Source organism: Cuculus canorus, chromosome 1 (assembly GCF_017976375.1).
Source record: "Cuculus canorus isolate bCucCan1 chromosome 1, bCucCan1.pri, whole genome shotgun sequence".
Taxonomy (NCBI): Eukaryota; Metazoa; Chordata; class Aves; order Cuculiformes; family Cuculidae; genus Cuculus; species Cuculus canorus.
The window spans coordinates 31,057,718-31,081,606 of NC_071401.1; the positions used below are offsets into that span (position 1 = coordinate 31,057,718).

General features: G+C 43.6%; 1 protein-coding gene across 1 annotated transcript in view; it reads left to right on the forward strand.

The window, feature by feature from the left end:
- The window catches only part of NUFIP1 (nuclear FMR1 interacting protein 1), a 29,291-nt gene extending 23,686 nt beyond the window's left edge, over nt 1-5,605 (forward strand). Inside the window, exon 10 of the mRNA XM_054062975.1 lies at nt 2,820-5,605. Coding sequence (XP_053918950.1) covers nt 2,820-3,170 — 351 coding nt within the window. The 3' untranslated portion in view covers nt 3,171-5,605. The remainder of the gene's footprint in view (nt 1-2,819) is intronic.
- The last annotated feature ends 18,284 nt before the right edge of the window (nt 5,606-23,889 follow it).

The window sequence follows — 23,889 nt, forward strand, 5'->3', positions numbered from 1 at the left end:
TTATTGATGAGGGTTTAGTATTGGTGACTTCAACTGTACAGTGGTGGTGAGCTGCGACCTGCATGTGCATGGGTTGCTTCTCTGTAGGCTCTTTTAGATCAGTCTGAGGAAGTGACAACACTGGTACAAGAGCAGGTGGGTGTCTCAGGAGGGTTAGAAGAAGTTGGTAAGGGTGAGTCCAAGGTGTTACAATTCTGTTCTCAGTAACAGTGCAAAGCATCCTATTGGGAAGCTCCATGGCTTTCTGTAGTATAAACAGAACTTGGAAGCTTTTATTGCATTTAGAACTCAAAAGTGGTATCAGATAAGTAGACTACCCTTGTGATTCTATGAATGGCCAGCATACAGCTCCCACATCAAGGGAAAACTTGCTGTGGTCAGAACACAGGAGAAAGCAGTGCCACTGACATCAGGGCTCTGAAATGGCACAGGATGTTTAGGCAAGAGATACCTGATAAGCCACATCCCAAGCTGCAGGTGTGGGAGAAGTCCCTTGATAGTCCTTTTAGCATGTACTACCGCTGCTGCCAAGAATTAAAGCTCCTAGTGACTGAGAAGGAAGTGTTTGCCCTTTATGTAGCTCTCTAAGCACGCAGTTGTCTTTATCTCTTGTGCTTCAAAGTAGTTGGTGATCAAAGCAGTAAGGACTCTAGAAAATAAAGTCAAATGAAGTCCCACATGCTGAGAGAAGCTGGCAGAACATTGGAAGTCTGAATTATCATTTGCCAGCGTAGTCCATTTGTAAAACTGCTTTTTGGTAGGTTTTTTTGGTTTTTAATGTTGCTCAAAACTGTTATTAAAGGATGTGTACTGTGGCTGTGAATCACAGAGGAGTGCCTGAGATTTGCAGGTAGGCTTCCGCTGTCAGAAATGCTCAGTGTATAAAAACCTTGAGGAAACAAGGTTGAAATTTGACAGTGAGTCACTGCTGAGAATTTATCTCCAAAGTGAGGAAGTAGAAAAGGATGTTGTATCATCAGTGAAATGATGCTTTTTAAAAAAATTAAAAGGGAGTTAAGAGAATAGCTGCAGATGTCTGTTGGCAGTCATTTGGCAGTAAGCTTGGACAATATTAAAACATTACCATGCAAATAGTAATGTGTTCAGCCATTCTCTATGCTGACAAAATAAAAAGTTAGCGTAACATCACTGTATTGATGCACATCCCTGCATTAAAAAATGTAATGCAAAGATATGGTCTTTGACAGGGTGATAGTGCATCCAGTCTGTGCTTCTATTTGACCATTTTGGAATTCATTAGTTTCTTCTGGTATGGCAAAGAGAACGTCACTACACTGTCCCTTCTCTGCCCTAATGTACATCTCTGAGTTCAGACAGGAGGTTTCCGAAGGCCTGTTTTAGGTGTCTACTGCTTCAACGCCTCTTAGTAGCTGCTCTAAATATGCACAGTTTAAAGTGCCTGGTTAAACCACTGTTGAAACAGAACAACAGAAAAGCTTCTCTGTGACATTGCAGCCAAATTTATCTGTATCTCCTGCAATATGTTACACAAATGTGCTACAAATGATCAGGTTGTCGCAGATTTAGCCACTTGCTTTAAGGTAGTTTGTACAGAGTATTAGTCCTGCTGACGCTCACAATGAAAAAAGATCCTTTAGCCTTTTGGCTATTTCTTTTTAAGAACAAAATGAACATCAGTGAGGTTAAAAGAGATGAGGGAGGCCTCTAGCACTTTGATTAGGCTACTAGATGTGGGTTGGTGGTTTATAGCCCAAACTAGTTATTGCTATTTAAATCCACAGTCTGGAACCTGATGAAACATGCCCTTTCCTTGTATTTATAAGTATCTTTTACTCCTAGGGGCTTTCTAATAAAAAAAAATGCATGGGATATTAAATTACAGATACAGTGTAAACTGGGAAGTATAAATGATGCAAATAGATTTACTATCCTGATGTACTGGAATGCATGGCCTAGTATAATAGTCCAGGATATGAGAACATCATCATCTGGGTCTACAGCCAGATAACTGGGGGGAAATTCCTAGTATTTAGGTATATTCAGTGATGTTCTCTACTTACCTGAGCAAGCTGAGACTGACAGATTAGCCAAAGGTTAGATTTGTCAGCCCGTTCTACCTGCCTTAGTGCATTTATGGTGCTAAATGAGCAGTGCTTACTGACGTGCCCAAAGAGCATGTGTTTATTTTTTATCCTTTTCAGTGGTACAGTCATGTGCCAGTACCATGGTGAATTGTGGCCATTATGAGCCTCTATCACTACCACCTTGCACGGCTGTAGCAGCCTGCTGCTACCCAGAAGGGTAGCTCCTTCTCTGATACCTCTTCTCCAGATTCCTGGTCCCACCTCTTCTCTGCTGTGCGAGCCTTTTGCTAACCCCATTTTTTACGTACCCCCCCACCCCCAAAAAACCCAAACAATAAAACCTCAGAATGCCCCACTACTTGCTGCTAATTGTCAGCTGTGTTTTCTCCTGGCTGGTGAGCAGAACTGATGCAGTAAGGGGTCTGATCAGTGTGAGCTGGTGTAGGGTGGGGGACAGCAAGCCCTTAGATTGCCCAGCTGATCAAGCTGTGTGGTAGAGCCGTCAGACATGCTCGCTGGCTCTGCCAAAGCCCCAGTCAGTCAGTGAGAAAGCACCAAACATGGCAATACCTGGCTTTCCTGTGCTGTGGCTTTCCTGCTCTTTGTGTCCAGGTCTCATGTGAGAGAGCTAACTGTTTAAATTCAGAAACGCTCAAAATTACTGACTAGAGCTGTAAGTAGATTTTGCTAGGCTTAAATGACCTACAGAACAACAGAGGGAAATGTCCATCATCTTGTCTTCTTTCTTTCCAGTTACTGGCCCAGGACATCCGACACGAAAGGAATGTGATTTTGCAGTGTGTTCGATATCTCATCCAAAATAATGTGTTTGGACTTAATCTGAAAACAGAACCACAAGCTGAAACAGAGACTGAACAGTCCTCCATACCTACAACTTCAGTGGAGCCTTTGACGGACGAACTTGATGAATCTAATCATTCTCGTGCCTCTGACCTTCAGTTAGCAGGAGGAGAAGAAGAAGAAGATGTGTTCTTAATAGCCCAGGGTGAGAAAGCACCTGTGGATCAGACTTCACGGATGGCTTGCTTGGCAGATGAGGACACGTGGGAAACCCCGTCAATCCTGTGTGAAGAAGCATCGTAGAGGATGTCTGTTGTGGACAGTAAAGCAAAGGCTTAAATTTTATACTTGACTGATGCTTTTTGAAAGACATCAGTGTAACAAAATAATCATCAAAGTACATACTAAGAGCTGTTAAAACCACTTTTCTGATCTGTTCAGCCCAAGGTGGATATTTCCTTGTGAAAACAGCAGACATGTTGAATAATTGCGTTTTCCCATGGCAGAAAGGCAGCAGTGGCACAGAGTATGACCTTCCCTAGAGTAGATGCGGATCTCCATTATTGAGCTTCAATACTCTGAATGTTTTACCTTGTTATGAAATGTGTGTCAGTCCATCACCAGGGCAAAGTAATTTTGTGGTAGGATGAATTTTTCTCATGTGAAATCATGGTCTGGTGTGTCTGGGAGTGTCCAGAACTATTTCAGTGTACTTTTGAAGTGCATATTTTTTGCCCCAGCTGTTGTTTGATATAATGTATCTAATATAAATTTCATTTATCCAGTATAAAATGAAGAAATGAAATGGAAGATTTAACTGACTTGCTTTAAGAGTTCTGCTTGCATCAAGAGTCTCCTTCTTTCTGAACTAACTTAACTGAGCAGAGAAATGGAAATGAGAGTGCACACTGATGCAAGAAGCCTTTTTTAAAGAAACAGATAAATAAAAGTACAGTAACTGCTGGCTGCTTGCATCAGTGCTAGGTTGCTGACTGACCTCAGGTACTCAGTATTAAGTCTTAGGCCTTAGCTGCTGTTACGGTCATTGCCTGACAAATCTAACTGTTGAAGAAAATTCTTACTGTTGAGAATATTATCAAAATTTAGAAAGCTTACCGAGAGTTACTGGTTTGCCCATTTTTTATATGCATTGGGAACTTATTGGTTGGCCTCCTGGAAGAATGTCTTCCTTGGTACGTTGTTACAGTGCTGCTACAGCATCCAGGGATTATTTTTTTTTTTCAGATTTGTGCATACATCCATAGTGTTGTGAGCGCTAAAAAAGCATCAGCCGAGGTTTAGATACAAGTTCAGTCTTTTTGTTAAGTTGTGCATTTGTTTGTCAGAATCCTTCTTGTCAGGGACAGGTGTTAGTTTGTTACACCAACGCTGAAAACACGCTATAGAAATAATCTGTTATAAAAACCTACACTTCAGAATGTTTCTCTGCTCTCTGTCTCTTAGTCTTGGATAAATGTTGGAGTTAAAGCTCAGGGACTGAATTTATTTTCTTGTTCTTTTGTAGGAGACTAGTCTTCCATTCCACCATCTGAAATACAGAGACTCACATGGGGGATTTTTCTTGCCTAATAACTATATTTTCTTTCCTGTAGTTCCTTAAATTATGCCATACGTCTCAGAAAACAAGAAATAGTTGGAAATTCTGTCCCATTGCTCTGCTATTCATAGCTATGATTGCATATTGTGTTTGTAATGCACCGTCTAAATTTGTAGAATTATATAAATATCAACACCCTTGTAAAAGTGTCTCGAATATATGTGCAGAATAGAAGCACTGATTATAAACATTTATATTTCCAAGGCAGATGATTCATTCTTCCCATGATGGTCCCACGAGCCATCTCAATCTCACAGACTTGCTTATGGCTCTTATAGTTATACCACAGTGAAAATACCAGCGAAGGACTCTAAGCCGTGGAGATCTGGCACTCGGGCAGAACCTGATTTCGGAGTGGAGTGGTACCAGTGCTGTTGAAAGCATGGGTGACAGCTTCAGGAAAAGAAATGGATGTCTTAAGATTGCTACTAAGTTGCACTTTAATCCTTAACATGCTTCTGTCCCTACTGAATTGATGGCAGAGATTTCTTTGACTGTACACTCTGACCTTTTGTTTAAAAAAACACAAAACAAAGAACGTCCTTTAATCTTAATTCTTTATACTGTTGTCATTATGGACTTAAGAATATTAAACTTTCACACAAAACCAAAAACTTTGTCAGAAGAAAATCTTTTTAAAGTCTGTTTCATGTAGGTAGGAAGAGGTGGGTTTCCTTGGGGGGAGATCTGTGCAAGGCCAGCGTAGCGTAAATCAGATTGAAATTTAGGACTTGTTGCATACATGGGGAACCTCTAATGTTCTTGTAGCAGACCATTTCTGCCAATTCATATAGCAGACACAGAGAGACTTACACCGCAGTGATATTAAACCTTGAATTGCAGTCTTGATGGGTGAGTGGAAGGTCTCTCTCCCTTTCTCTTCCCTACTTTTCCTCTTCTTCCGGGCAGTGTTCAGACTTCGCACACTGCTTCCTGCTATTCAACAATGTGCTTTCTTGGTACTTCGGATTCAACCTTTGGATAGGAAAATTGCTATAATGACCTCTTCTGGTACTGCTAAATGCCTATAGTCTTCTCCAGTCCCTGCAACTTTCCTATTCTGCATTCAGAGCTGTGAGTTTTTGTTTACTCCTTTCTAATAAGATGTATCTCTGTAAGGAGAGCCTGTTGCTTCTGACATGCTGCAGGAACCAGTGTCTTGATTTCTGTAGCCTTTAACTTTCTCTTTGCTTTGGTCTGAGATGGTAGTTTTGTGTTGATTTTTTTTTTTAAATTTTTTTTAGCTTTTTTTGCAGTGTTATTAGAAAAAAAATTCTACTTCTTGGGTTTTGTGACTCACTTTAGATTAAACATATTCGAGTGACAACCTTCACACTTCTGAAATTTTATTTTTATCTTTCCTCTTTTGTAACTTAGCTGCTGAAAATGTAATTGTGGGTGTCTAGTTTAAATTCAACACTCTTGGGCTTTGGTATTTTTTAGTTTGTTTTAAATCTCTCTCCTACTGAGCTAGAAGAGTTGAGAGAGAAAAAAAGATATGACGTTTTACTCAATTGTGGTGATGCAGCTCAGGTAATTTATGTGAACAACATAGGTTTTGCTATAGCACATCTGCTCCTGAGACGAGTGAGGGGAAACAAGTGTTGTGTGTTTCTAATCACAATGACTGCTTGGTCAGAGAGGGCTTTTGCAACTGGTTTTACATGTTGGTGTTGCAATTGTTGCCCTGAGCGCACAGGGGATGGGGAGGTTTGGTTAACCCTCCTCCAAAGAGATGACATCCCTGTTGGCAGCGCTCTGATCCTCAGTGTCAGCTCCTTCAAATGGGTGTCCCTCTGCTTCCTCTTGTTCCTCTAACTGGTAATCCAAGTCATGCCATGCAGTTGTTATTCATGAATAACAGTCACGCCATTCTTAGCGAATCAGAGATGTTTAAAAAGCGTCAAGGAACAAATACAAACTCTTTGGGCTGGTCATTCTGTCAAAGGCAGAAATCTGGGCGGGAATATTGCATTCTCCAAAGTGTGTGGAAGTGACATTGATCCATGGTATGCTAGATTGCTATCATGAAGCCACTCTTAAATATCTCTAAAAGCACATGGCAATAGGAGAAAGTTCCTGAGAATTGGCAAGAGGATAGGGGGAGCTACAGGGTCATCAGCTTCAACTGACGCCATGGCAGGTGGTGGAACGGATGAGCCTGGACACTATTTCTGGACATAGTAAGTATAAGGTGTTTGGGTTTAGTCAGCATGAATTTGTGAATGAGGAATGCTCGATCTTGGTCTTCTACAATGGATGATCTTCTACAATAAGATTACTTGGTGGCTGAGGGGAGGGCAGTGGATGTTGCTTATTGTAGCTGTAGCAAGACCTTCAGCGCTGTCTTCCATAAAATCCTCATTGGTGAAGTATGGGCTGGGTAAGTCGGTGGCGAGATGGATTGAACACTAGCTGAAGCACCAGTCTCAGAGGGTGTGTGATTGGTCACCAGTAGGTTGAAGTAGTTGGTCCTTACTCTATTCAGCGCTGGTGAGATGTATCACGAGTGTTGGGCTCCCCAGTATAGGAGAGACACGGACATACTGGAGTGAGTCCAGTGCAGGGCCACAAAGATAACGAAAGGGACTGGAGCATCTTTGATACAGGGGGAGACAGTCTGGAGAAGAGAAGGTTTGAGTGGATCTTATTCACGTGGATAGATACCTGATGGAGAAAGTAAAAGAAGACAGAGCCAGGCTTTTCTTACTGGTGACCGGGGACAGGACTTGAGGCAAAATACAAAACACTGAAATAGAGGATATTTAAATATAGGAAGAAACCTTTTTACCGTGAAGGGGTCAAACACTGGCACAGGTTGTCCCGAGACATTGTGGCATCTCCATTCTTAGAGATACTCAAAATCAGGCAGGGTGCAGTGTTGAGCAGCCTACTGTGGCTGACCCTGCTGTGAATGAGAGATTGGGCTGGATGATCTCTGGAGGTGCCTGCCAGCCTCAGCAGTGCTGGGAGTCCAAGGGCTGAAGTAGTTGTGTTGCTTGAGATGACTTCTTGGTGTAAAGCAGCTGCTTTGGAAGCTCTGCCCTTGCTGAAACGACAGAGCAGGTAAACTCCGCAGGCTGCCCTGCCCACGCAAGGCTGACAAGCTGCCTCAAAGGTTGAAGAGGGGGCACCAGGGTCTAAACTCAGCGTCCACAACAACGGATGGAATCCATGGCCTGTATTTGTCCCTGGTGTCTTCCTTTGCACAGCCTTGAATTTCAGCTCTGTGCATCAGCTTGCAGAGAGGGATGCTAAATCCAATGCTTTAACTCTCCTTGCAACTCAATTTGAGACAGATGAATGAAAAATGCTACATAAGTGTTAGGATTTGCTGCTACTTGATGAGGTGAAAAAAAAGAGTTGTGTCAGCCTGGGTATTGACTGATGCAGTCTGGGAGTGCTCAGTACCTGAAAGAAACTCCCACTCTCCGTACTTTTTCTGGCTCGTATTATGTGACTGTCTTCCTAAATTGTCCTCTGATTTCTAAATATACCCTTCAGGCAGCAGCTCTTGTTTGGTAAGAGTGGTATAATTTTTCTTGGAGTGGTATAATTTTTCCATCTTTTTTATTGTATTTGTAAAGCGAGATCTATAGGCTCTGTATGGGCATGGGCTGTTGTATAAAAGTGATATCAGCTCAATAAAATAAAGCTTGCATTGAGGAATATCGGACACATCCAAACCCCTAAGTGGTCACAGGAGCAGTTGTTAGTTTGGATGAGAAGATATCCAGCATGGATTTCAGCTGAACACTTTCTTTTAGTTTAACTAATGTCATCATGAAGGCACTGATCTAGGTTATTTGTTGTGGAAAATGAGACAAGAAATTGGAACAAATGTAGTTAGAGGAAAACAGCACAAAAAACCAGGTACCAAATACAGAATTATAGAATCATAGAATGGGTTAGGTTGGAAGGGGCCTTAAAAATCATGCAGTTCCAGCCCCCCTGACATAGGCAGACGCCTCCCACTGGATTAGGTTTCTCAAAGCCCCATCCAACCTGGTCTTAAGCACCTCCAGGGCTGGGGCATCCACAACTTCTCTGGGCAACTTGTTCCTCACCACCCTCACGGTAAATAATTTCTTCCTAATATTTAATCTAAATCTCCCCTCTTTCAGCTTAAAATTGTTACCCCTCATCCTATCACTCTACTCCCTGGTAAACCTGCTTCCCTGTTCCATTCTCACCTGTGCCTGGCTCCCTTACAAACCAACCATGCTAAAAGGGTTTTGTGTAGTTCTTTGATTTCTAGAGTAGTTTTACAGTTTTCTGCACCATTCCATGAGTGTACGGGCAAACAGGATGGCTAAAAAACACCTCCTTCACTTTGCAGAAAAAATAGTGCTTCACTTTCTAAAAACGGGTGATCTGCTTGAATCGTGGAAATGTAACCTTGAATTTGAGGAGGCTGACAGAAAATTGCCACCATTGGTATTTGTGCTGACCTGCTTCTCCTGTGACCAGCGGACTTCTCTTCAGACCAGAGTGCCTTTCAAATTCTGCTTCCTCTGCCAGTGGTTAGGGCAAAATAACTGGATTTCCCATTGGATTGGCATATGGATGGATCTGGGCAAGTGGGATTATTTTTCAGTTCCAGAGATGGCTGAAAATCCCTAAGTATGCTGGTTTGTAATAATTTAAGAAGAGATTTCTTTGTAGTGTCTGACTGGAGTATAACATTTCTGAGACATGGTTTTCAGATTGGTGAAACCTTTCTTTTCACCTGGGACAAAGGCTTTTTGTTCCCATTATAATGGGAGTGAGGAAGCCAGAGCAGCTTTTCCTTGTTGTGGGAGAAGGTGACCCTCGTCTCCAAGCTCCCAAGAGAGGGGTGCTTGGAGCGTGCGGGTGCAGCCAATCCCATCTCCTGCCTTCCCACAGCTCTGGCCCGACGTACTTTCCTTCTGGCAGCGGAGGGAGCAGGCTGCTCTGCTGAGCAGCTGAATCTCTCACATGGGAGGCCAGACCTTTACCAAATGGAATGAGGGGAAAGCCAGAGGATGCTGAAGAGAAACAATGTGGTGCTTGGAGGACAGGGAGACATGGATGGCGGTCAGCATCCTCAAGATAATCGCCACCTGAGCAAGTGCTTTTGCTGATTCACCTAATTAAAGCTGTCTGCTTCATCCTCCTCCTCTGCCCAGGTTGGAGAGTCTGGTCCATACTCTATCATTTGCTGAAGCTATTAAATAAATTCAACCTGAATTTGAAAATAGCGGTAGGATTAGTTAAATCTCATTTCTCAGCAAGTTCACTGTTGCTAAACTCTTCATCCTGCTATACTTAAATCTAAACCCTCTTAATCTTTGTTTGGTCTCTTAGCCAAGAGATTTTGACTTCCGAGGGCAAGATGTCAGTTTTGTACCAGACAACACTGGAGGGAAGGTGATTGCATCATACAGTTACAAAGTGTTATTGCAGCTTTCCAAAATTGGAGGCTGTTTTCATTTCTATTCAAGACAATTAATTCTGAACTTTAGTGCCTGTCTTGTCTTTTATGCTGTTAGCTGATATTGTTGATACAGATTTTCTCACAAGAGAGAATGAAATTCGCCTGTCCTTGCACCGTGGAGAAAAAATACCAGTGACATAGGAAAAAGGTTGGGTTTTTTTTCTTTATTGCCTGTTGACTTCATGGCCAGGAGTGCGTTTTCCACCTCAGTTTAAGGTGACCCTTTCTGAGAACCTGGTCTCTGTTAGCTCAGGACCTCCATCCACACAGGGGAGCTCACAGCTGATGTTTGAGCTCCTGTTACACCCTCTGAGAAAACCGGAAGATGACCAGACCCAACACATCTGGTGCTTTCCAAGGAACAAAGGTGGTTTGGAGGGAGCAGTGTTTCACTTCTTGTATGTGTTTATTTTTAAAATGGATTTTAAAAATGCTTGAGCAATGTATTTTAATGCAGACGTTGGTAAAATAATGTTAATATCCAGTATTTATAAGTTTAATGTCCTTATATTTGTGGTTCCAGGGTGATGCCAGGCACATATACCATCCCCTTGCCCTGGCACAGAATATATCTGGGAGACTCCCAGTGTAAGTATCTTACTGGGGCCTCTGCTACACAGTCAGATGTGTAAAAAGAAACAAACAAAAAAAGCAGTAATGCAAAAAGTGATTCTCTTCCTTTGCAAACAGCTGAATCATTGTCGTTCTAGAAGTTAGAGGCGGCAAGGAGCACAGGCTGTTCTCAGTGGAGGATTACGAGATTCATTTGGGATTTAGGGATAGAAGTGCACAAAGGATTTCCCTTTAAAAAACCCCACGCTTAAGTAGCTGTTCTGTTCCTATGCTAAAAACTGAAAATCTCATGCTGGCAGGCTGCTTCTTAAATTTTTGGGGCATTTTGGCTCACCCTGCAATGTGCCATCAGCAGCACAATATGTTGGTGTGCCATGGCACGTGCTGCTCTGTAGTGGAGCTTCTTGACGAGGCTGCTGCAATCATCTCCTTAATTGAAGTATCGGAGTATGCACAGGTAAAAAGAGGGGGGCAAGTAGCTTTTGGATGATAATGCTGGGTGCTGGTACCTGCCTCCTACCCCTATGGCCTAAGGGAAGAGGAGTGCTGGCTGTGTGCAGGCAGCTGAAGGGTTCAGTGAGGGTGCAGACAGCGATGCTCCATCCTGTTAAACCAAGGAGACAAAGACTCCAAAGCACTAACAAGCCTGGGTCGCAAGGCCAAGACAACATCCCTGTGACCCACTTTAAATTTACCACTTAATTCATCTTCTCCAGCACTATAAATAATTCAGCTTGAGGCAGTTCAATGGTGATAAATAGGACAATAAACCTCGTACTGCAGCAAAGCCTACAAAGAGAGCATTGCTTTTTAATTGACTGTTGCGTGGTGCCTAGGAAAAGCAGAGGAAATTCAAAGTGCTGCACACAAATGTCACTGAGCGCAAGTTCTTTGATGGCTTTGAAGTTTCCTAGAGTAATTCAGCCCTTATCAAAGGACTGTGTATCACATGATGTTGGAAGTTTGAACCAGAAGATTACTTGCGATCTCAAAGTCTTCACACAAACTAATTTAACCTCGTGGGACTGCTGTGGAGGTCCTGTTTTATATCTCATAGGGCCTCTCCTTGATTTGCCTCATTCATTCTGCCTCCATGAACCTGGTAAAACCCAAAGGTTGTAGGTGGAGATGTTTGTAGCTCTTGCCACCAAGCCTTGTGTTTTGACCACTGTGCAACACCTGACTCTCAATTAAAAGATGTTTTCTCACCCTTTATGGCCAGCACTATTAGTCAGGTGTCCTTGCTGCCCGGGTGTGAGCCAAAAGCAGGAGCAGCAGCAGTGCCTCCTCCAGGTTGGACCAGAAGGCTGACATAGTGATGTCAACTGTTTAAAAGCTGTCCTGGCTGCTGGTCCTGCTTATGACCAATCGCCACCAACACCTCTGGTCTCGAGGGAAATACAGCCTCTGCTGCCCTCTGGACTACTAAGTGAGCCTTGAAAGCAGGAGCAAGCCACAGGAGGCTGAGAAGGGTTGCTATGTGAACTTGTGCATGTCTGAGTGTGGAAAATAACCAGACGTGAAGAAGGCTGGGTGTTCTGGCAGCAGAGTAGCAGCACAGCATTCCTCCCTGTGGTTGTGGTGAGATCTGGTTAAAGCTTTCTGGCTAACTAGAGCTGCAGTTGCATCATCTGAAGAACATCCCATGTGTTATGCACCCTGATGGATTAAGCTCAGAGCTTTAGAATTACTATTTTGTGATGTGTGCCATTATTAAGCCTAACTTTTAATGGTCTGGTAGACTTCTCTGTGGTGAGCTAACGAGATCTGGTTCAATAGGTTACTGTGCTACATCCGTGTCGGGTTTGACGGGCAGCTATGAGAAAACTGGGGCCAGGGGATCTCAGAGCCTGGGTTTGTACACTGCTTATCCTGTGCTACTCTGGGAGCAGACGTGGCTCTGCTCTTTCCTCTGATCTGCTCCAAGCATGGAGTCCTAGGGTGGCCCGTGGGAATGGCCCATTTAATTTTATAAGCCTGGAATTTCTGCTCAGGGTCATGGGTGTAACTGGAGACGAGATGTGATCCAGCAAAACCACTCCTTGACTGTTAAAGGCTCCAGGGAGTAATGATAGAAAAGGCTTCTCTATCCTGTGTCTTGTGCTCCCTGGAGAGCTGGGATTGCTGAGTAGTCTGAAATTTGGTCTGCTTCAGCAGGATCTTGGCCACCACTAAGGGAGGCATTCTGGGGCAAGATGTGGGACAGGAGGGGAGGGAGGAGAGGGAAATTGTTCAGTCTCAGGCAGCCCAGCTCTGATAGATGGCTTTGGAAATGCATTGCCCTATTAAGGGCAAGCAAATGAGAGGGTACTAACTTATAAATGCCCACAATTTCTTGGGAGAAAAGATCCAAGAGGCAGATGCAGCCATCAGTTTCTGGACTCAACAAGATGCTTTTTATACCAGCAGCCAGTGACAGTATCTACATATGCATCTAAATTTATAACTTCAGCAGTAAGCATCAAAAGGGTTAACCATAATAAAATCTTAGCTTGGTATTGTGTCTTCTCACTGAGAACTGTTGAAGTTAAAATTTTCATTCTGCCTCATATAGTTGAGCTACAATTACTCCAAGGTCTCTTTAAATCCAGACCAGCATCCCCCTGAGACTGCACTAATGTTTTCTTACAGGTCTTTCAAATTTACATTTAAAAATGCTATACCTGAAGTCACTTTGATCAACTGGTATTTGCTGTGTTCCAAATGAGAAAGCAAGGTTCTATCCCACCTGATCTTGGTAATGTGAGACAGCTTTGCTGGCAGTTCTTTTTTTTAATGGTTTTAACTGCACCACCAGGACAAACTTCAGCGTTGCCTTCAGCTTCATGTAGCAATACATCAGAGAAGGAGCACAAATTCAGCAGGCTAACGGGGACAAAGGGTCATGGGAGTAGACCTTGGCAAATAAGCTGATGCATTGAGCCTGGTCAGTACCTGGGTGGGTAATACATCACCGCTGCCGCAGAGCAAGAGGCCACCATCTACTGCAGCTGAAACGGAAACCCCTGCAGTAATAGAGGTGGGGTTTCTCCTGTAGGGGTGGGATGAGGTAGATGCAGGAGTGGGTGTTGTAGACACTTTTGAGTGCATGGGTGGGGAAGGAAGTGTCTCTGCTGTTTTTTCACTCAGGTGAGTCTAATCACTAAAATTACCCCCTCATCTCAGGTGGAGATGCTAAATTCAGGATTATATTCAAAGAGTTTTCTCACCTCAGTAGATAAGCTCTGGCCTCCAGAAATGGGACCTGTTCCTCTTTGGGACAGAAGCCCCAATATAAGAAGTTAAACCCCTGAAAGAAATGATTACCCTGGCTTTTCTCCTTCACAAAGCAAACATCTTGCACTCGGTGTTTTCTGTGGGAAGTGTTCTCACCCTGCATACAACTTTAGGGGACAGCGTATGCCCCTCTGAGTACTTTGAATTCAAATTCCCAATAGAGCTGCTTTGGCTTTCAAAACAAAGGTCCCTTCTTTTGCCTCCGAGCGTGATGACCTTGTAGCTCTTGCTTTTATGGGTTCTCAGAAATGAAGCTGACAGGTGCTCTGTCAGCACCACTGTAGGCAAGAAGGTCTGATGGGGCGGTGTTGACGTAATTTGTAATAAATCACATAATTTGCAAGTGACTGTATAGTGTTTAGGCAGGTCATGCCACCCAAGAATTGCTTAACAGATTCAACTTCGGGTCTCTCTTGTACTCACTCTGTAGCAATGTCGGTCGGTCTGTCTGGCAATTCCATACCCACCCTCTGTAGATCTTCAAGGCTAGAAGTGAGTGGTGGGTCTGGTTTGCAGGCAGAAGATTCCCAACACCTCAGGAAGTTGTCCTGGAAGCCTTGATCAATGCTAGTGGGAGCTTTTTATCTCTATGGAATGGAGACCAGAGCATTGAGGTTGAAGAGAAGAGCAAATGCTAGCAGGCAGGCAGGTTTGGAGGGGAAGGGGATTCAGGTCAGGGCAAGAAACTGCTGGGTTAAAATGCACTGAACCTGCAAATCAGTTCTTTAGCTCCAGGGGGACCAACAGCAAGATGTACCCAGCACCGGTACCTTTCTCTAACAGGTCCTGAGAGCAGATCTGGTTTGAGCTACTGCTGAAATCTCTGAAAAACTCACCCGAGTGTTAAACTAGGAAATTACTCCTCACAGCCTAAACCAAAGATGGCTTTCTAAGTGGGAAGGAGTCTGGGGAAGACCCTAGGGAGGCTGTGGCTTTCCTTTCCCTCTGTCACCATTGCCCAGTACAATGAGCATCCATGCAAGAGCTGCCGCATGTGATCCTGCTCCCTCCTTTCCCCATGAGCACTGCAGCTGTGCCCAGTGTTGTAGCTTCCTATAATAGCAGCTATAACCAACCCTGTAAATCAGACACTGTAATTATGGGACCCAATGTGGAATAACAGGATGATCATATTGGTCAACAGTCACTTTGAGGAAAACATGCCAATACACTGAGGGGCCCCAGTAGGTGCCAAAAAGAGTTCGTACGAAAATCCTTATCATACTAACTGTTTGTCTTAGTGGTCATTTTTGCTTTTGCTCTCTCCAAATGTAGCTGAGAAATGGCTCCCTCCTTCTCACCCTCAGATGTTACATTCTCAAAGGGAAACTGCAACCACACAGTGAGCCATGACTCTTTGCAAAAGAGTTTGGAAATGAAAACAGCAGGCAAGGCTTCGATTTCCCTCACTGTCCTCTACAAGTTGCTTTTGCAAAAGCATCTTAATAAAAGGCCCTAGTATTCTGCAGAGCACTGGTGTTGTGCCTGAGAGCTCAAACTTTGTGCTTTCAGGCTTTTAGTCATCAATAAACAGAGCGATTACACATTCTTTCTGGATGTGCTCTTTCTTCTGCAGTGAAATTGTTTGTTACCATGGATATCACTTTGTCTTGAGAGACACGTAATCAAAATGGATTTAAACAGACCCTCATGGGTCAATATTTCCATAGAAGCAAATGCACATCTTGAGGCTTCCTAGAATTATTTCACTTGTCCCTGATGCAAGGAGCACAAAGCACCAAGAACTTCAGCTGGAGAAGTAGTGGCTGCGCCTTAACTGTAAGGAAAGGTGGAATAAATTTTGTAAATTATTTTGCCCAAACCAAGAAAGGTAAAGGAACCTCTTGGATCTCATCAGCCATGAAAATCAGGTAGAATTTTCTCTACTGTTTGTTCTTGACAATTTGAAACTACTTTTTCTTGCCAGTCCTAATCTTTTTTTTTTTTCAAGAAGTGACTTTCAATCTGGGGTTTCCGAGCTGGGTCGTGTTGCAGCTCATAAATGGACTTGTGTTCTGGATGAACAATAGTTGCCATTGTTTAATGCAGAGATTTGATAAAATTTGCTAATAACTGCTGCAGAAAACGGGCAGATCGAGTGGAGAGAAGTTTTCAGTTTCTACCCAAGAGCAAAACTCCCACTCCCTGGTTTATGAATCTCATTAGGTGGAACTAATTAAAGGGATGTTTCTTATTACCAAGATGAGAAGCAGTCCAAAAGGAGTCCAGGGAGGTTTGTACACTGTAGCACAATTGCTCTGCTTTTAAACGCTGCGAAAGTGTTGTGTCCTATTTAATTTGACATTCCTTGTGTTTGTTTCTCTTCGTGACTCATAGCACAACACTGGCAGCAGGCCTAGGAAGTAGGTTATGGGATCTGGCGTGGGGACACTGGTGGATTGTATTCCAAGCGTTGTGCTTACATTGCACCACCAGCCATGAAAGCATCCAGAAAAGTGTGTTCATACTGCCCAGCAAACTGATGGCTTCAAAAATCAGATTAACAGCTGCAGCAGCAGGCCAAGGCAGGCTGGACTTGGCATTTAATTTGCCACTTCTATTAGCCTAGCTTGTTTAATATGAAACGTTTTTAGAAAGTGAATAAAAAAACCTCTGCAAAACAGGCACTTCTTCTCATAGCTGTTGCATTCCATTTTTAGGCAATAGGTCCCATCCAGCCTCTCACCCATCCCCTGATGGAGGCACTGTACTGCAGTCATCAGACCTGCACAAAAACAGGGTGAACAAGTAGTTGTTGACAGAAATTGTATGAAGGCTCTGATTTAACCCCCTGGTGGGAAGTAAACACATTTATTTTCATGCTGATGGGGACTAGATGATGGGGCGGGGGGCTATGGTAGATGGCAGCATCTCACCTCAGTTCTTCAGCTCTATGTCTCTCTGGTACAGCCCAAGAGCTCAAATCTTCACTCCCTCAGGCTTAAGCTAATTAAAATGCAAGGGCATCATGCTGCTCCTCTGCACTCTGAAGCCGAAAACGCTAGTGGTATGTCTTGGGAAAGACCGGGTGGTTTATCTAGCATTGCTCTTAATTTGGTTTTCTTCAGAATAAAGAAATCACATCAAAGCAACTAAAGTGTTTAAGGGGGGTCCTTTGGCTTTACATGGACACTTCATGACCAATAAAGGCAGCAGGGCATAAAATACAGCTGGACAGTAGACTACGTCAAACCCTGCTTGCTTAAACCGACTCCTCTCTCTAGAAGGACCAGAGTCAGGATTTAGGTTATCTGTGTTTCTTTGCTGATTTCTTCTGAGAGCAGACAGATTATTTCTTGCAAGTCAGCCACAGAAAATGGTAATATTTGAGGAAAGCACCAGGAGAAGCAATCATTTGCAAGCGGAAGAAAGAAAAGCATCATTAAAAGCAGTTCGTCTGTAGTGCCTCCCATGTTCATGTTAGCAGCTTCTTGCGTCTCTTAAAGTGATGTGCGCATTTTGCAACACAAATCGTGAAAAGGTGTGTGCATGCTTGTCTGTGTTCTGCTGGAGACAGAGCTAAGATATAAACTCAATTAAATTTAGTTTAATTTTGTAAATTTGTGAGGGATTCACCAAATTGCAGATCCAGGGCAAGATGCAACATTTGTGCTGGCTTATGATGACTGAATCGCAACATTAATTTTGAGTGATTCAGGATTGATTTTTTTAAATATTAACCAGCATGAAGTTAAGCAATGAAGCAAAACAAAACCTATTTCTTATTGTCCTTCCTAGAACTTGCTTACTTAAGAAACCTATTTGTATAAAGTAGTACTTGTGTTATGGATGTGCATCCTAAGGTCAGCAGAAGCAGGATAAATCCAAGTCTTCTGCCACTGTGCAGCATCCAGCGCTGCAAAGGAACAGAAGTTTCCTTGGGAATCCAAGGCAGAGTATACCCATCTTCTCATGCTTTGAGGCTCCCAGGGAAAATTTTGGAGAGCACTTAATTCTTCCTGAATGGAAACATCTCCTTTTATATGGTTTTGCTGTAGGTGTGAAGCAGCAGTGTGATTTGCTGTTGGTGAACTCTTCATCCTCCTCTACGGTTAGACGCTCCTTTATTTACAGTTACACAATGAAACATCTCTGGGGCTGCATTAATACTGAGATATGTGGAAAAAGTGAAATTAAGCAAGACATTAATACATTACTTAGGTTTTTGTTTTTATGGCTGTTTTGCAGCTTAGAAACAAAGAAGAAAGCTAGTGCCGTACTGTCAGCCAACTGGAGATAGGCCAAAACCTGGAGACACACACACACTCACACTGTCTCCTTCTTCTTTTAAACTCTTGACAGATTTCTTTCAAAGCTTCCTAAACATCTGTCTGTCTTTCCCTTTTGGAGAAGAGGAAATGGAAGACGAGAGCCATGACCAAGGCTGTCAGAAGTGGTTGCGAACTGGCCGCTCCAAGCACTTGTTGTCACAGAGGGCTTTCTGCCCAGGCAATGCTAGAGAATGTGTCCCAGGAATGGCTTCGTCTGGTGTCAGAACAGCAGATCCTTCTTCTCTGGGGAGAAATGATGGAAAACACATGATCACTGGAGACTTCCTCCAAGTCTATGTTTTTAGATATATTACATGTTTTGATGATAAGGGCAATGAAAAGTCAATCTTCTTGCAACTCTTCAGGTCATAGAGCAGACTGAACTCTGTAGATGTTGTTACTTTGACTGTCATATAGTCCAAATAAGTTTAGCACTGGTAAAACGTTGCATTATCCATAAAAAGCTACCTCTGTCTCCAGCTGGGCCTGTAAGCTCTTCAGTGTTCACCCTGAATTTCTCTACAATAATGAGTCCTTCTATAAGGCTGTAATTTTCTATGAAGAGAAACATTAGATAGAGGTCTGGTTTATCAATTATCCTGATAAAAATCATGGCTTCCCATGGTAGGTTGGTATTTTTAGAATGACATTTTGCCACACGCTGAAATAATAAACACACAATGATGAGTTCCTTTATTTTTAATCTTGTGCACATGAAATCAATGAGCTTATCCAACTGGGAGGAATAACTTATCTTCTTTCTTACTCTTCCCTCCTCAGGCACTGCTGCTCCCATAGGGAAGGGTGGTGTGTCAGCAGGATATGCATTAAAAATGTAAGTGCACTGTCATCTTGAAATTTTAGCACAAGGTCAGAAATATCCAAATAGAATAACCTTACCGCAGGGCTGACAACTGCAGCCTGTCAAAATATCAACCCAAATCCAGCTTTGAATTGACTATAAGAAACACATCTTGATAATAACTTTTGTGCTCCTCTGAACACTGTGTTTTAAAAGTGCAGCTGAAACATCAAATAATGCCCCGTACATATTTTTTTCCCACCTCAGCATTGGATGGCTACACAGAAAGAACAATAATCAGTATTTCTGCTTTCCTGAGCTAGAAGATCTACCTGCATCTAGCTGTTACATCTTCAATAATGAAACATCCATACGTTTGTGTAATTTCTGCATGAGAACAGGATCTATAATAACTAAGCAGTAAGCTCATAAGAAGCTCTGCCTCACCTGAAGGTATAATCTTATATTCGTGACATCCCAACTAGTTACCACTGGAAAGGATTATGGCTCCTTGTGAGAAATGAACAGGACCAGTGGAACCTAAGAGGCTAAGAAGTGGTTTTTTTTTTCCACATGTTAAAATGCCTCTAGGAGGTATGTATTAAAAAAAAGGAAACACTTGGGTGAAGTTTTGCCCACAGGAATGCTCCTGAGTAAGTTTTTTTCCCGGTATGTCTTGCTAATGTCTGCCTTTGTTTTACTTGTACCTTATTGCCAAGGAGAAATGGATGAACTACACAAATTTTAATATAAAGAGAAATCTGAAACAGCAAAATACATCCCTGCTTTAATGCTGTAGAAGCAACAATGATGCATGTTATCTTTCGTTCTTTTACTGGTATAATAAAACGAGGGCCCTTACACTAACAATCAAACCAGGTGAAACACCAAAGACTCAATGTTTGATCTGAATTTAGTGCCGGGCAGTTCTGCCCTTCCCCTGCTGAGCCCCACTGAGAGGCACCACTTTGCTTAGGAAAGGCGTGAGGTGTGTCTGGTGGCAGCCCTGTTCAGCTCTTCTGCCTGGTGCAAACCTGCAGACCCAACCCTGCAGGGCTGTGCTGGTAATTCCTGATCATGCCAGGGACGCTTGGGGTATTTTTTAGTTTTTCAGTGCAGTCTGTTCCAGTGACCTGGCTCCACTCACCTTTTGTGTTATAAATACAGGCTTGACCTCATGGCCTGACTCTGCCCTCAAATCTTCACGCCTGAAGGATTGGAGTGTAATGCTATACTTCCCCATCGAATCAGGATAGGGGCAGATTTCTCGGAAACTGCCAGGACAGGCACCAAAAATAAAAGGCATCTGAGCAACAAGTGGAACCACAGGGACACAGTGCTGTTCTTCTCTGTTTGCTTTTCTGGTTAGTGCTTTTATGTTATGTTTTCCTGTTCAGGACATTTGTGGGAAGCTGTAAATATATAGAGTCTGTGCGACTGCTACTGTGGAAACGAATCTCTCCTGTGTCCCTGTGCCTGGGACTGAGCACCCAAGGTGTGCAGCGGGCGTTGGTGCTGTGATGGGGTGGCTCTGCTGCTGGGTTGCCATGGGATGCCTTTTCCAGCAGCTTAAGGAAGGGAAAAGAGAAACTTAATGTTTTGAGGTCAGTACTGCTTATGTGGCACAGGTGAAGGCACTGTAGAAGAGCTGGGGACTTTCATCCTAATCCGGGATTGTAACATCTACTCTGCCTCTCTTCATCCCTGCCGCATTGTAGCTTGCACGGAAATCCCAACTTGTCCATGGTGATGAGTGACTGCAGCAGCGACTCAGGTTGTTCTAAAGTGTGCAGTGAAACATTATCATGAGGCCTAAATTACCCCAAAATACTCAAGCCTGGGAAAGCTCCTGCTCAGAGACCCTTCCACATGGCTGCACAAAGAGCACACAAAAAATCACCTGCGCCCGTTCTGCTGGGAATGCTACTTGTAGCTGCGGGCTACAAGTAATCTACAAATCCATGAGATTAGCGATAAATGCAACCTCTGCCCCTTTTTGAGGCAGGGTACTGCAATGTTAGGTGGTTTCAATTGTAGCCTTGGGACCAGGATGGCCTCTGCAGGTGTGCTGGGATGTTCTTCCCTGCCAATGCTGTGGGCAGATGGGAAAGCAAATCAGCTCTCTCCCTCCACATGCAGAGGCCCTAATTCTGTCTGGGGCTGGCACATGTGAAATTCATTTTACTGCTCCAAGCTGATTCCAGAGTATCCTCTCTCTTTAGTTTCTGGTTACCAAGTCCAGGGAGAAGCTACAGGTGTGACCAAGTCCTCTGCTTGCTAACTCTGAACTTGTAAGATGATAGTACTGAGCGGTGGCTGCATATGGGACGTTGTGACTTTGTGCAACACCTGTAAATTCCTCTGAAGCTTGGGAGCAAGGACGGGTAGGTTTTGCTCCATGAATAACTCCACAGCTCAGTGGAAGAGGCCAGGCAGTAAAATAAGGCTAAATGAAAAATTATAGGGTGAATTTGGCCTCATAATCACACTCAGATAATTTGTGCTTGAACAGAGTCAACTGAATATAAACAAGTCTACAATGTGCCTCATTAATTGGAGCTATTTTCCTAGCAAACCCCATGGAAATATGAAGTGGCTTCGCTCTGCAATTTGTGATATAGTTTGCTATTAAATGTATTCAGTTTAATTGTGGCAATGTGTCTCATTTTGGAAGCTTTCACAGCCACTGAGTAAAAATAGCAGAAGATGGCAGAAGCCAATTCCCCAGCACAGATGTCCTCCTCCATTTGCTGCGTGCTGTTAGAGCAGACAGGTGTGCTGGGCAAACCTAAGGTGCTAAACACAGTAACACTGATGGCAGTGAGAGGCATTTTAGGATAGGTAGATTTCCTCTACCAGTAGCACCACATGGGATAGGATGTCACTGGTTTTGACTGCTCGGACAGTCAGAATGTCCTGTCTGACCTTCATCCAACTTTAACTTTCCATCTGTAGTCACAGCAACAGACCTATACATCTTTTGACAGACACAGTGCCTAATGTTAATCATATCTGACTGTTTTATGCACTAATCCTGTGACCTCCCAAAGATGAGATCATGCTGGGCTGCCATATATCAAACACAAACATCAGCCTCTTGTTGGCTTTGGCCATATGGTGTCACAGCAATGAAACTAAAACATTTCTAACCTTGCCACACTGAAGCGTAAGACAAGAACTTAAAATATTTTTCCATATTTGGGGGTCTTCTCTTTAAACGTATGGTTTGTTTTAATCCATGTTCTTTAGATTGGACAGAAACCTATGAGTGGGTAAAGGCCAAAGCTGATTAGGAACCAGGTGAGGTTGCCCAGCTTGGACACCTTGGTTTCAATGCTCGAATATGGCCATTGCATTCCCAGCCATAAAAGTCTATTACTTGGCTCAACCAAAATAGACCTGCACAGTATTTGATTTGGTTTGTTGATCACACTTCATGGATCTGGGCTTTCAGCAATCGGAATATAACCACAAAGGGACTATCCGTTGCTGAAAAGGCTCTCAGTGCTGGCAGGTGGCGCGTGGCCAAAAGGGGTGAATAGGTTTGGGAGAATGAAAATAGCTGTCAAATATTTATCCAGCATCTATCTTTTGCCCTTAAGGCAATTGCTAGTGGTGCACAATTTCTATGCTGTGAGGAGCTCACCTGAAGCAGCTTCTGGATGTTAAGGGACCTGTGATAGACAATGAAGTCGTGGCTGTACACACTGCAGTGAGGAGAACAGGTCTCGTTCATGGAGAAATCTGCAGTGCAGACATATCCGAGGGAGAAGGTGCCCAGAGATCTTTTCTATAAAAGCCAAATGCACACAGGCTTCTGTTATTATCTGTGAACTCGGTGACATTTGGCAGCAGAGAGTTTCCCCATCCCTTAGTCCAGCTTTGAAACAGTGGGACAGACGAGTAGTCTCTTGACCAAGAGCTTCCGACTGCTTTCTCTGCGCATGTGAGCAGCACATCCTAGAGAACGTCAGTACAATTTCACAGCACATATTTTTCAAGGACATGCACTGTGATGACACGTGTCACCCCGTGTCATCTGTGCCTGAAAAAATATGGCATTCAAGAGTAAACAGTTGGCACAAACAACAGCACAAGCTCAAATTTAGATGTGAATAATTTATGCTGTGCAGACCCCAACTTGCTGGAAGGGGGCACACTCTCTGGCAGGCAGGGAGGGAAATGTGTGGTTAATTTTGCTAGACTACTTCTGCCCTCCTCTCCTTTTTGTTTTGTAGCTGCCAGCCTCCCTGGTTGCTCTTAAAATAGAAACATCTGATGCCTTGTTTAACTTGCTCTGAGGGCCTGCGGGGAGCAGGAGGAGGAAAGAAATCCCCTTTTTGCGGTGAGCTGCTCAGCCTCTTCCTGGAAGTCCTGCTGGGAACTGCATTCCAGTTTTCCACCTGACCTTATCTTCACAAACCCCTCCACGCTCTCCTTTTCCTTCCCCAACTTTATGCTAGGCTGGGGACTGGGGACTTCCTTGCCATCATCCCACTGTCTCTCATCACTCTCCAACACCTTCCAGGCACGGTGCTGTTGGAGGCACAGAGTTAGTGACAGCCATCACGTAAAGTGGGGGTTTCTTCATGCCACGCAGGCAGTGCACTCCAACCAGCAGTAGGGAGAGAAACTTGAAATGGAGAGGGGGCATTTAAACGTGGTTGAAGCAGAACTCTCCTTGCATTTCAATGAGCCTGTTATTGTTGCCTGCTTGCTTGCAGTTAATCTCCCCGCATGGTATTAGTGTTAAGAAGGATGTTTTGGTCATGTTGCCATGCTACTGAACACACTGAGTTAGCCATGAAGGGGGCAGGTTGTCCCTCCAAATAGTTTGTGTTCTTCCCAGTTCCCATATGGTGATCCATGGAGCGTCTGGCATTTTCTTTATTCCTCTCTCCTGTGAGGGTTTCCTTTCCCCTTAGTAAGGATGAGAAACCAGCTTGATTTCTGCATTTCTGAGGGACATACATAGACAGAGCCAGCAAGGAAGTCCATGAGATGTCCTTTTAGGGCAGGTTTTA